The sequence below is a fragment of the Elgaria multicarinata genome, chromosome 2 (assembly GCF_023053635.1).
Source record: "Elgaria multicarinata webbii isolate HBS135686 ecotype San Diego chromosome 2, rElgMul1.1.pri, whole genome shotgun sequence".
Classification (NCBI taxonomy): domain Eukaryota; kingdom Metazoa; phylum Chordata; class Lepidosauria; order Squamata; family Anguidae; genus Elgaria; species Elgaria multicarinata.
This window is the reverse complement of record NC_086172.1, coordinates 79,015,248-79,029,158: the sequence shown is the minus strand read 5'-3', so window position 1 is coordinate 79,029,158 and position 13,911 is coordinate 79,015,248. Positions and strand designations below refer to the sequence as shown.

The window sequence follows — 13,911 nt, the reverse complement described above, 5'->3', positions numbered from 1 at the left end:
ATTCCTGCATTGAGCAGGGGGTTGGACTCGAAGGCCTTGTAGGCCCCTTCCAACTCTGCTATTCTATGATTCTATGATTCTAAACAACATTTACCAGTGATAAGAACAATAAAAACTGCTTTTAACCTATCACAAATGTGTTGAGTGTGGAAGTTTTGAACTCAGTCTTTTTACTGCACATGTGAATGGTCAGAGAAAACTCCTTGTGTTGGATAAACAATCTACAAGGCTTTGTGGGAGAATGCGTATAACATTGTTGCATTATCAGTTTCATCCCAAAAGTAGAAGAGTCATTGCAGTGACTCTAGCTGTAGGATTGCTTTTGCATCCTTTGGCTGTTCGAGTCCTGTAAAATGCCCAGCAATTTGTGCTTTCAGGGAAGCTTCAATCTCTGATTCATGTTACTGCGGGAAATGGCAGGTACGACAGGACAGGACACACCATTTACTTTTGCAGCTAGTAAACCCTACCACTGCCACTAGAGTTTCTTAACTGTCCTTACCTTTGGAAAACTATATGAAGACATCCTGGAAGAATGAGATAGCAAGGAGGAAAAATTGAATTAGCAAAGAGGCCAAAGGGAAACAAAAGGAAATTGTATATGGTGAACCAATATGTATTAATTTATTTATTACATATATATTATACTTTCCCCCCTCTTGCCAGTAACCCAACACTGTGTGCTTGATCCCCCTCCTCTCCATTTAATCATAACAACCCTGTGAGGTAGGTTGGGCTGAAAGTGTGACTGGCCCAAAGTCACCCAGTGAACTTCATAGAACTCAGATCTCCTGCCTCCCAGACCAGCGATTTATCGCACAAATGCCATGCCTGGTATGCGGTTTTGCAGCGCGGTACTCAAATGACATCGTCTCTGACCTGCACTCATTTCACCCCTTCCACTTCATTTTTCATTTCATTTTGGAGCGAGGAAAGTCTGCTTTCCGCCCCCTCCATGCGAAATAAATGCACTCCTCTCTCCTCTGTATTGCTGTCCTTGCATTTTATCAGACCATCCTGTTCTTTGGTGTGTGTGTGTGTGTGTGTGTGTGTGTGTGTGTGTGTGTGTGAAAGGGTGGTCTTGCTGACAAAAGAGAAGGGTGGGGTGGTTCTAAGCTCAACTGCTCAACCATGAAGGGGGAGGGAGAGAGGCCCCATTTAACTCTATGTTCTTACTCCTGAGGAGGCATGACCAGGGGTATGTTTTCATCTTAAAACAAATGCGGAAAATGCTCTAGGACAGGGTGGTGGTGGTGGTGGTTCACCCCCACTCCTCCCTAGAACTGTGCAGCTTCTCAGTTAAGACTTGGGTTTTTTTAGAAATGGAGTGAGGCACCAGCATGGTACCTGAGCTGCAGTACATGTTTGCTCCTCCTCCCCTGTAAACCTTTCCCAAGCCAAACAGCAGCAACAGTCTTGGCCCATGTGCTCCCTCCTGCTTCCTGCAAACGGCCTCCCCTCCTTGGAGCTTGTTTAATATGATCTTAGGGGAAAGTATAGTGTTTTACCATAATTGCACAGTTTCAGGCTGCTGTATTATAGTATTCAGCAGAAATAAAGATTTTTCAAAAAAAATAAAATAAAAAAATAACTGCAGGAGAAAGGAGAATGTAGGGGGTGGGCTGGGAGATTTCACTGGCATAGTAGAGCTCCAGGTGAAACGATACAGGAGCTAAAAGAGCGCAACAATGCACAGACATGGAAGTGCCCAGCGCTCAACTCACTTAGGAAACAGAGGGGGAAACCACGGATGAAAACTGGATAAAAAAGTAGGTGTGATAGAGTCTCCAGTCCAACAAAGGTATCTCCACTTCAGAATGGTCTGAGAATCCTAAGAGAACGAACTCAGATACTTGGCTATTGTTCACCTCTTGCATTCTTCCAGTAGGATTCATCGTCATTCAGGAACAAGGGCTGAAATGAGGGCACACGTCGGGGTGGATGGATTGTGCAAAATCCATTCAGTCTGTGTTTCTCAGATTGTCAGCCACTCTGTGTTCAGTCTTTTGCTCCTCAACAGAATTAGATATTTTTGTTTCCACGTTTGTACAAATTCACACTTGTGCAAATTTGCACTTGTGAAAATGCCCAAATCCCACCAAATGCACATATTCACATTTTACCTATGGGGAAATGTGCATTTCCAGCTGTTTTTAATTTTTATTTTGCATTATTTTCTATTACTAATTTTGTGCAGAATTCTAGAAAGTTAGAAAAATGGTCTACAATTATGCAGAATCTGCCCAATTGGGGAAAAGCTGGTCAACTGCAGAATCTGTGAGTCAGATTAATTTACATCCAAACTCATTTGATTCTGTTGTGGATTTTTCTGACAACCCTAGGTACAGGTCTGTCAACAAGGCAATAGTTTCAGAACTAGACTGAAAATTGACATCATTCACAACTGCATTGGAAACAGGGAGTTGCTATTTTTTTAAAAGAATACTTAACTGATTATTCCCCCCCCCCCCATGGTCCAGAAACAGACATTTAAAAACAATTTCCCATGTTACTTAATTTCTTTCATCATTCCAAGGCTGATATGTGCCCACTCCAGGGCTGATTTTACAAAGTGTACATTTAGTAAAAACACACATGCATGCACAACATTTCTAAAGTTTTTTTTAAAAATCTTTTAGCATTAAAGATTTACATGGTGTGATCCCCCATACCCATTCATTGACCAATTGAACATACTGAGCAATTCAATATTCAATGAAACAGACCTTTAAAAAGGAAAAGAAAATGTGAGATGTAGGGGAACCTTTCCAGTAACAGCAACTGCCCTTCTTCTCGCAAACAGAAGACCCTTACTTCCCCTTGGAAAAAGTTAGACATAGAATTCAAGGTACACTGTTTCTGATGGTGTAGTCTCAGCCATGCCTGTAGTCAGATTTTCTTCAGTGCACTGATTCGAAATGCTGCAAGTGTTCGTATTTTTAAAACAAATGTGGGTGATGCTTATTAGTCCACTGGAGACCATCCCTTGGCACCTTAGACATGCTCTTTTCTCAGTATACAGCTTTGGTACTTTTGCAGTGAGCACCACATCACGTCCCACAAAAAACATGAGCTTTGCCCCCTAGCTCTAGACTTCATACACTCTGGAATATGTCCCAAGACTCAGAGAACTCTGCCTCAGGCCTTACCCAGGATGTGTGTGTGTGTGTGTGTGTGTGTGTGTGTGCGTGTGTGATAACTGCAAGTCATAATATCCAAGACTGGGTTAAATGGAGCAGTAGTGTGACTTAGTAAAACAGCAGTCCCATATATCCTAAAGCCTCTGTTCTGCCAAAAGTGTGGAGAAGTCCTAGCCTTCTATCCTATCATCTTCTCATCCTTCCTCATGCCACCTATTATTTTGCTATTCTTCCTCATAATGTGCAATGTCTTACTTTTGTAACTTGGACAATTCACGTATACACTCACAGAGGGAGGGAGAGATTGATTTTGCGTGAGCCTGTTAATCAGTTCTTAATCTGCTGCATCTACTTTTGGTTTCATCACACAACTGAGATCCAAGCACTACACAAAGATCATTTCCTTCCCTGGTTTTCCACTACATAACCTCTAGGTGGCACTATGGTATAGCAGAATAGTGCAAATACACAAGAGGAAATTGTGTTTCTTTTCCTTTCACAATTTAGTAATGAATTTTCCCTGCTCTAAAAAAACTCAACAAAATGTGTGAGACACAGAAGTGAAATTGTAAGGTCACACAATCATATAAAGAACCTGTAAACAAATGTGAGTAGGAAAGGAGAAGTATACGATAGATGCCTTGCATAGAAAAGGCCAAAAAGAGCAGATCCATAAGGCTAACCCATAAAAACACACAAACACAATTCCTGAACCATCCCCTGTGTTTTTTATACATAGAGCTGAGTCACAAGCCTTACTCAGGTATTCTTTCACACCAAGAGATTACCATCTCATGACACAGAGGGAGCGAGGCGGAGCCTGTCACATCCTCATCACTGGCTCCACTACTTTTCACAGGAATGTGAAGTTCTGCAGTGGGGAGTTTTTTCTACTTGTGGAGGCTTCCTAAGTGATTTAGAGGCCTGGAAGATCACCTTAATTGGCCCCAACCTTGCTAAGGCTCTGAGTTCCAATAAGTCAAATACTGCCACCTCAAGCAACAGGCAAATAGGGCTCCTGTGAAAAGGATTGCTTGCGTACAAAGAAGGTCTCCTTGGGAGAAAGTGACTCCTCTTGAATAGAGCTTTGGCCAGAGAACTCTAATGGACAGCAGCTATGGGGCTCAGCAGCTTTTGTGATCAACAGCCTTCAGTATCTGTGCAGCCAGTGTTGAGAATAACATCTTACTAGCTTCTATTGTCTTATCCCCTGTTTTCCTGAACCTGCCTTGTGATTGAACCTCCATGCTATAGGCCTCGGACTTCAGCTTGACAGGGCCAATGGACTGTGTATGTATCAGGCTTTCTAGATGTGTTTGACCTTTGCCTCTTATTTTGACTGCTCCTGCTTTTGCCTCACTCCATATATCTGATTGCCTATACTGTGAACTTTGCCTGTTATCTTGACTACTTCTGCCTTTGCCTGAACTCCCTTGAACTGAAAATTGTCTGCTGGAACATTGGCTCAGTTTATTAATTGGCCTTGTGGTCAGCCCTTTCACTGAGACTGCACATCCCAGCACAGGACACACAGGAGGATTTAAAACTTTGGGCGCCCTCCACTGCCATTCTTAGTCATTGGCTCTGTTTTATCGATACTGTAATAACATTTGGTTAAGCAACAAATCTGTTCTTGTTCCAAACCTTCCTACTCATCCATATCCCTTTATTCTCCCATATAAAGATGGATATACAACCTCCTGTTTCATTTTATTAATAGAAATATAATGTGGAGCAGCTACAAATAAAAACAAGATATTAATGGTGACCAAGATATTAATGGTGACGAAGATATTAATGGTGACCATATTAATTCTGTCCATCCCAAGCAATCCCAGTTGTATGGCTGGCTCAGCTGCTCTATAATAAAAAGCATAATAGGGTGAGCACGGATGGAGAATCAGTCATATGTGCAATGGAACTTGCTGGCCCTATCATAAAGGTGGAGTTTTGCTTCTTTTATCAAGAACTTAAATTTATCCGTGGAAGTCCTACCAACATGGCCCTCAAATTAGTGAACTATCAAGGGACACTGGAATCATCACTCATCCCTTGTTCTCCCTTGTCAGTTTCCTCCTTCCTTCCAGTGATAATCACTAACCATGTGGCAGCCACTCAAAAATGTATGATCCAGCAATAATGATGGGCAAATATGTCAATCTCAACCCCATTCACATTCTCAGTTTTCCATTGCTACGTACTCCCCTATTGACTAAAGCGTGTTTGCATGCATTTTTGAAATGTACACATTCATGCATGTGCATTTTTCAAACCTGTGCATGTTGTTGAATGCGCTGCTTTCTTTTGAGAAATGCACTGCAAACTTGGACATGTACAGATGCCTGTCTGCAAATTGCCCTTGAGTCCACGTTCGATTCTGGGAGGTGCAAATTAGGTAATCTTTCATTAAAATGGGGAAACCAAAGGCATTTCTCATCCATTCCTACATGGTAAAACTTAATAGGCGGAGAAATACAATTCTCTGTATTTTCTGTATTATAGGTGTAAGCACAATATTGTCACACACTCACAGCCATTCAAAAATCCAGGAAAGTAGGTCTAAGTGACATGTGATCTCAATCACATAGTTACTTCTGCCCTTGTTATGTTTTTGTTTTGTTTTATTTACAAATTGCCACCACTGGGACACCAATGCTGCCGGTGTGCAGTGATGCAGTTAGGAAATTTTATACCTGGACTTAATGGTTTTACAGGGGCTCCCTTCAGATGGACATGAATACCCCAATTATGAAGCACACAACTCAGATCGCTCTTCCCCACATGCAACTACCATGCCATGTTTTAACAGGGCTTCTACTTTCCTGATATATCGGAACAATAACAAAAAAAGTGTTTGCCAGTACCGATTTTATTTTATTTTAGAAAATAATACTCTGAGAATATGCAAGCTTGCATTTTCAAGTTCACTGACATTCTAGCACCATCATGACTACAAGAACAAAATTAAATTTGCTTCTGCACCTGTTGCTCTCTGGGTGCCATTTGGGGGTGCACTGAACTGCAAGCCCTGGACTCTGGTCCTTAGGTCCAGCCCTAGCTGTACAACTGCTACCAAGTGAAATGGAGTATAGACACGCACAGTGGTGCTGGCTCTGAAGTCAGCAGGGCAGTGAATCCATTCTGGGTTTCAGTCAGAACCAGTCAGAACTTTAAAGGAGCTATTCAAGGTGTAGAAGAGCAGTTTTTACAGTCCTTCTTTTTATAAGCGCATACTTCATGCTGTTTATACAACCAAGCATGGAATGACTTATGGACATTATCCTTTCAGATGTGTGTTACTTAGAAACCTATTTGACTCCGCACTTTCCTTCCCAACAGTCTCTTCAGGGCACCCTTTACCTCCTTGTTCCTTAGGCTATAGATCAATGGATTCAGCATGGGGATCACCACCACATAGAACACAGAAACTATTTTGCTCTGTTCGAGTGACAGGCTAGAGGGACGTCTGACGTACATGGCAAAAAGTGTCCCATAGAAGAGAGTGACAGCTGTCAGGTGGAAACCACATGTAGAGAAGGTTTTGTACCTCCCAGCAGCGGAAGGGATCTTCAGGATGGCACTGAGAATGAAAATGTAAGAGATGAGAATAACAACTAGGGAGCTAATGAGGTTGAAACTGGCAGAGATTGACATAAGGGTGAATTTGACATGGGGGTCAGAGCAGGAAAGCTTTAGGAGAGGTGGGTCAGCGCAGTAAAAGTGATTGATGACATTGGAGCTACAAAAGGTCAAGCGGAAGGTGAATATGGTCTGGATCGTGGCATCTAGGAAACCATATGCAGAGGGAACTGCCACCAGACAGATACAGACCTTCCGTGACATTTTTGTGGTATAAGTCAGTGGATTACAGATAGCCATATATCGATCATATGCCATGGCTGCCAGGATGAAGGACTCTGTGAGAGACAGAGCAATGAAGAGATAACACTGTATCAAGCATTCAGTGAAAGAAATGTCTTTATAGCCTGCTGCTAAATTTGCCAACATCCTTGGCGTGACACTGGAGGAATAGCAAAGGTCTGCAAGGGCCAGGTTGCTGAGGAAGAAGTACATGGGGGTGTGGAGTTGGGAGTCCATCGTGATTAAAATGATCATTCCCAGATTTCCCACCACGGTAATGATATAGACTGGCAGGAACAAAACAAAGAGCGGACGCTGCAGCTCTGGTTGATCTGCAAATCCCAAGAGAACAAACACAGATACAGATGTGTGATTCTCTTCTGCCATTTTTCTGTGTTTTACCTGTTGATATTTCTTTTAAAAAAATGAAAAGAGATTGTCTATGAGCATTGCTAGGAAGTTGAAACAACTTATTTTCTGTGTCCTTTCTTCCTTTGGGTGGGCACTGGAGAGAAAAATACCTGTGGAGGAATACACATGACAAATGTTGCCTTAGAATAAGCAAAGATCCCAGGCAGGAGAGCAGATCCCTTCCCCACCAATGCATGCTCATGATCCTCCCCATGAATACTGTGTTTTGCTGCATTGTGTTATTCAAGTATCTTCCTCTACAATATTTTCCCCAGACAGTAATAATAAAAATAATCTCTCACTGGAATCTGTTCTTTTTAACATGCTATAAAATTGTGCAAGGAATCCTATTTGGGGCTTGATGCCAATAAAGTCAATAACATCATATTTCCCCAACAAGCTAAAATATACCTCATCCAGTGTTAACCTTTGATTTGTGCCAGGACTTTTGCGTGAAAGGCATCTAACTTTACCTGTGCTGATCTTTGCCTGACATGCATATCTTCGTTACTCATCTCTTTTCTGACTCAACTCTTCAATCCCATCTAGCCCTAACAAATTTCAGAGAATTGTAATTGTTACTATTGAAAGGCTGGATTCCAATGTGGAAAGTTCATGCCACAACCACAGGATACCTTTTGGTTTTTCTAGATATACTGTACAGGGTAATAACAAATAATCACTATTTCTGGGAGAAATTCTGAATACCTCTCACAATCCTGTTCAAGCAACCAGGGCAGAAAATGTTGGAGATATTTTCACTCAGAGTCCGGAGAGCTGACACCAGCGCTACATCAAAGGGCAGCTTTCTAGAGTCATAGATATATAGCCTTAAGACATGTGACCTCTAATATTTTCCTGAGGTTCCCAATGACATACATGTATCCCCAAAGACAGTACACAGTCATTGTTGTAAAGAATTTCAGAAGCTAATTAGAGATACTCTGTTGATGTCTCCTCCCTAAGGTTGTTGAGAGTATGAAATCATTCTTATGTTTTTGTTCCTTATGCATTTTGTGAGGAGTGTGTCCATTTTCTTTAGTTGTTGAAGCATTTCAGATGAGGTTGGGGAGCCGGAGATCAGAGGATCAAATCCAGCCCTGCTGTTGTCCCAGTTCAGCCCTCTAGGGATCCCCAGATGGCCTCACCCCTTCTCCTGACCTCACCCCTTACCCCCTTGACGGTTTGGTGGTTTCAATTTTTTACCTCATTCTAAAAGATTGAAATGCCTCCCCTAAGGCTTAGTTGCTGGCAATAAGAGCTCTCATCTAAAATATGCCGGTATTTATTTTTTATTTGGGGCCTGTCTGTTAGGCCTTTGACCCCACTTCAGGCCCCCACCCCGCAACTTGAATGCAGCCCCAGAGAGCTTCTCCAAAACTGAAGTCAGAGTAGAAATGTCTTTGACTGGGCCTGGCCATATCTTTGTCAAGCAGATTACTGGCCAATGGTTAGGGATGGCTCGGAAAGAGTTGGAGATTTCCGTGGAACCTTTTAGATGAAGAGCGCCATTAGTTTTGCAGGAGGTGTGTGTGCAGGAGCAATAGAAGTGTTTTGGAGCAGACCATAGGAGAGAGAGATGAGACAGGCTGTGTTCAGACAACACAGTAGTCAATGGTGGGTTAATAGTCAACTCCACAGTTGATTATCGAGGGGGTACTCCCCACATGACATGATTATAATCAACTGTGGTGTGGATTAAAGCTGTCATCGAGTTGACTATTAGTCAACAGTGTTGTTGTTTGACACATACCCCCTCTCTCCCCCCTTCAGTCCTCCCACTGGTATCCCAACAGCCATTGTGAATTTTGCAGGCTAGACTAGAGCGGCAACTGCCACTTTGGTCACTCTTGCCAGGGGACTCTGTAGTTGCCAAAAATCATCAACTGTGTGTGTGAAGAAATAGTCAACAGTACCCAACACATGACGCAATAACCAATATTTGTTCAAATAATCAACTTTGCACAGCATTGGTTATTTGCATTGGTTATTTTGGCTGAATAACCAATCATGGCGTGTAAAAGTCCCAACAGACGACACGACAACCCACCATTGACTATTTAACCTACAGTTGACTATTTAACCCACTGTTGGTTATTGTGTCATCCAAACGTAGTCAATGTTTAACTGTCACTACTCTCACTTGATTAAATTGATTAAGTTAGCCATTGAGATATCTGTACACCATTTCGACACCTCAGTTGGATCCAGTTCCTTTTATCTTCATATTGCCATAGTGTTCTTCTGAACACATACACACACACTGAAAACTGGAGTTCCCAAACTGGTAGGACATGGAATGGTAGAATTACCTTTGACACATCCTGCACAAACTGCTGAATAGATTAATAGATTTCCATCGTGGTCCCTATCTAGACTGTTTCTCATTCTTTTTATGTAAAGGGTCTCTTTATGCAAATGCTGGCCATAAGCCTACTCATTTATTATTTATTTATTTATTTATTTATTTATTTATTTATTTATTTTATTACATTTATATACCGCCCCCCAGCCGAAGCTCTCTGAGCGGTTTACAACAATTAAAAATAGTAGACATTAAAAGTATACAAAATTTTTTAAAAACATAAAAACAGTATAAAAACAACAACAGTATTCATTTAAAACAACAATTCTGGGGTCCATTAAAACAAACTTAATGTTATTAAATGCTGTTAAAATGCTGTTAAAATGCCTGGGAGAAGAGAAAGGTCTTGACCTGGCGCCGAAAAGATAACAACGTTGGCGCCAGGCGAGCCTCATCGGGAAGATCATTCCACAGTCGGGGGGCAACCACTGAGAAGGCCCTCTCCCTTGTTGCCATCCTCCGAGCTTCCCTCGGAGTAGGCACTCGGAGGAGGACCTTAGATGTTGAGCGCAGTGTACAGGTAGGTTCATGTCGGGAGAGGCGTTCCATCAGGTATTGTGGTCCCAAGCCATGTAAGGCTTTATAGGTTAAAACCAGCACCTTGAATTGGGCTCGGAAACATATAGGCAGCCAATGCAAGCGGGCCAGAATCGGTGTTATATGCTCAAATCTGCCTGTTCCAGCTATCAATCTGGCCGCCGCATTTTGCACAAGCTGCAGTTTCCGGACCGTCTTCAAAGGCTGCCCCATGTAGAGGGCGTTGCAGTAAGCTAATTTGGAAGTTACCAAAGTATGGACAACTGAAGCTAGGTTATCCCTGTCCAGATAGGGGCGTAGCTGGGCCACCAACCAAATTTGGTAGAAGGCACTCCGTGCCACCGAGGCCACCTGAGCCTCAAGTGACAAAGATGGTTCTAGGAGAACCCCCAAGCTACGAACCTGCTCCTTCAGGGGGAGTGCAACCCCATCCAGAACCGGTTGAACACCCCCCATCCGATCAGAGGAACCACCCACCAGCAGCATCTCAGTCTTGTCTGGATTGAGTTTCAGTTTATTAGCCCTCATCCAGTCCATTGTCGCAGCCAAGCACCGGTTCAGCACATCCACAACCACACCTGATGAAGTTGAAAAGGAGCAGTACAGCTGCGTGTCATCAGCGTACTGATGACAGCGCACTCCAAAACTCCGGATGACCGCACCCAACGGTTTCATGTACATGTTAAACAGCATGGGGGACAAGACCGACCCCTGTGGAACCCCATACCGAAGAGTCCACGGGGCCGAGCAATGTCCCCCAAGCACCACCTTCTGGAGCCGTCCTGCTAAGTAGGAGCGGAACCACTGCAATGCAGTGCCCCCCACTCCCAGCTCAGCCAGACGTTCCAGAAGGATACCATGGTCGATGGTATCGAAAGCCGCTGAGAGATCAAGGAGAATCAACAGAGTTACACTCCCCCTGTCTTTCTCCCGACATAGGTCATCATACAGGGCGACCAAGGCTGTTTCCATGCCAAAACCAGGCCTGAAACCCAACTGAAATGGATCTAGATAATCAGTCTCATCCAAAAGTGTCTGGAGCTAGGTCCCGCTCAAGGACCTTGCCCAGGAATGGAACATTTGCTACCGGCCTATAGTTACTAAGATTTTCTGGGTCCAAGGAAGTTTTCTTCAGGAGTGGTCTCACTACTGCCTCTTTCAGACGGTCTGGGACCACTCCCTCTCATAGAGAGGCATTAATCACCTCCTTGGCCCAGCCGGCTGTTCCATCCCTGCTAGCTTTTATTAGCCAAGAGGGGCAAGGATCCAGTACAGAGGTGGTTGCGCGGACCTGTCTAAGCACCTTGTCAACATCCTCGAGCTGTACCAACTCTGTACCAATTATAGGTGTAATTTTGAGTAAATGGCCCTTGACAGCCACCATTTGTGTAAAAGGCCCCTTTATGTAAAAAGAATGAGCTGCCATTTTGCACAAAATGGTGGCTTGGCAAGGGAGTGGGTGGCTGTGTGCCACTCACCATGTGCTTGCCGACTATCCAGTGGCTTGTGTGGCAAGCAGGGGTATTTGGCCCATGGGAGTCCACTGAGCAGTGTGCGAGGTGGGCCCAGGTGGGTTCATAGAATAGTAGACTTGGAAGGGGCCTATAAGGCCATCGAGTTCGACCATCCCTACTTTAAAGGCTAATGCCAGCACTTTAAATTTGATGTAGAAATGCACTAGCAGCTAGTAGCGCTAGTACTACATAGATGTCACAAGATCTGACCACCTAGCACCTTCCAGCACTCAAGTGGTTGCATTTTATACAAGCTGAAGTTTCAAAACCATTTTTAAAGGCAGCCCCATGTAGAGCACATTTCAGTAATTCAGCCTGGATGTCACTAGAGCATGGATAATGAATGCAAGTCCATCCTTTCCAGTTAGGCTCATAGTTGGCATACCTGTCTAAGCTGGGCGACGGAGAAGCACTTCTGGCCACTGCTTCCAGGAGGTTTCTTGGAATCTATTTCAAGCTTCTTTTCAGTGGGTAAAGCAGCCATGGAGCTTTGGCATTGAGAATGGTGTATAGTAGGGTGACCATATGACCGGATTTGCCCGGATTTGTCTGAGTTTTTGATGGCAAATCCGGGAGGGGAGGGGAAATCTGGATTTTTTTTCAAAGCGCAGCTCTAATGGGAATTAACAAAAATGCTTATAACTCCGTCAATTTTTAAGATAAAGACATGAAACTTGACACAATGGTAGCTCTTAGGAAGGGCTTTAGTCATACCAAATTTGAAACAGATGCGTTCATCCATTGATTTTTAAGGAATTTTTTAAAAATTGAGGTTTTAAAATTATTATTTTTTAAATTGTCATTTTTAAAGATAAAGAGATGAAACTTTGCACCATGAAAGGATTTAGGTAGAGCTTTAGCCACACCAAATTTGAAATGTATCTGGGCCAGTAGCAAACCCTGTTAACAACAACAGCAGCTTGCAATGAGTGAAGATACAGTCAGAAAAGATATTTGAGGGAAGGGGAGAATGTAACACACAGAGTATAGCAAAAGCTTCAAAGTACAGCAAAACCTACAAAAGTAGGAGTGAGTGAAGTTAATTTCAGATACATTGAATCTCTCACTTGTTCTTTATTTCAGTGATTTTAACATTAAGATGTTATGTAGAACAGATTTGTCTTAAATGTGTGCTGTAAAATCAGACATGTGACCAAGGCTATGTTCAGGTGGGCACGCCCCCTTGGTACTGGACGCGCCCCCTTGGGGGCGACCATGTTGTCCTCCTTTTTGGTTTCCAAAATATGGTCACCCTAGTGTATAGTGAAGATTGAGGGGAGACATGATAGCACTCTTCAAATACTGAAAAGGTTGTCACACAGAGGAGGGCCAGGATCTCTTCTCGATCCTCCCAGAGTGCAGGATATGGAATAATGGGCTCAAGTTAAAGGAAGCCAGATTCCAGCTTGTCATCAGGAAAAACTTCCTGACTATTAGAGCAGTACAACAATGGAATCAGTTACCTAGGGAGGCTGTGGGCTCTCCCACACTAGAGGCATTCAAGAGGAGGCTGGACAACCATCTGTCAGGGATGCTTTAGGGTGGATTCCTGCATTGAGCAGGGGGTTGGACTCGAAGGCCTTGTAGGCCCCTTCCAACTCTGCTATTCTATGATTCTATGATTCTAAACAATTGCAACCTTTACCAGTGATAAGAACAATAAAAACTGCTTTTAACCTATCACAAATGTGTTGAGTGTGGAAGTTTTGAACTCAGTCTTTTTACTGCACATGTGAATGGTCAGAGAAAACTCCTTGTGTTGGATAAACAATCTACAAGGCTTTGTGGGAGAATGCGTATAACATTGTTGCATTATCAGTTTCATCCCAAAAGTAGAAGAGTCATTGCAGTGACTCTAGCTGTAGGATTGCTTTTGCATTCTTTGGCTGTTCGAGTCCTGTAAAATGCCCAGCAATTTGTGCTTTCAGGGAAGCTTCAATCTCTGATTCATGTTACTGCGGGAAATGGCAGGTACGACAGGACAGGACACACCATTTACTTTTGCAGCTAGTAAACCCTACCACTGCCACTAGAGTTTCTTAACTGTCCTTACCTTTGGAAAACTATATGAAGACATCCTGGA

The 13,911-nt window shown here is 43.1% G+C and overlaps 1 protein-coding gene across 1 annotated transcript; it reads right to left on the bottom strand.

Annotated features, from left to right (window-relative positions):
• Positions 1-5,407: 5,407 nt before the first annotated feature.
• LOC134393638 (olfactory receptor 5M11-like) lies at positions 5,408-7,388 on the bottom strand. Its single transcript, XM_063118699.1, has 2 exons — positions 6,478-7,388; positions 5,408-5,441 (listed from the first exon to the last, which is right to left on the bottom strand). Exons 1-2 carry the CDS (start codon positions 7,386-7,388, stop codon positions 5,408-5,410), a joined length of 945 nt encoding a protein of 314 aa, XP_062974769.1.
• Positions 7,389-13,911: the final 6,523 nt, after the last annotated feature.

What these genes read in the sequence shown, in the direction of transcription:
- LOC134393638 (XM_063118699.1), bottom strand. Translation starts at nt 7,388, where the DNA reads ATGGCAGAAGAGAATCACACATCTGTATCTGTGTTTGTTCTCTTGGGA. An exon ending in AAGGGTGCCCTGAAGAGACT is followed by an intron (nt 5,442 to 6,477) that starts GTTGGGAAGGAA and finishes ATTTCTCAAAAG; the next exon opens with AAAGCAGCGCATTCAACAAC.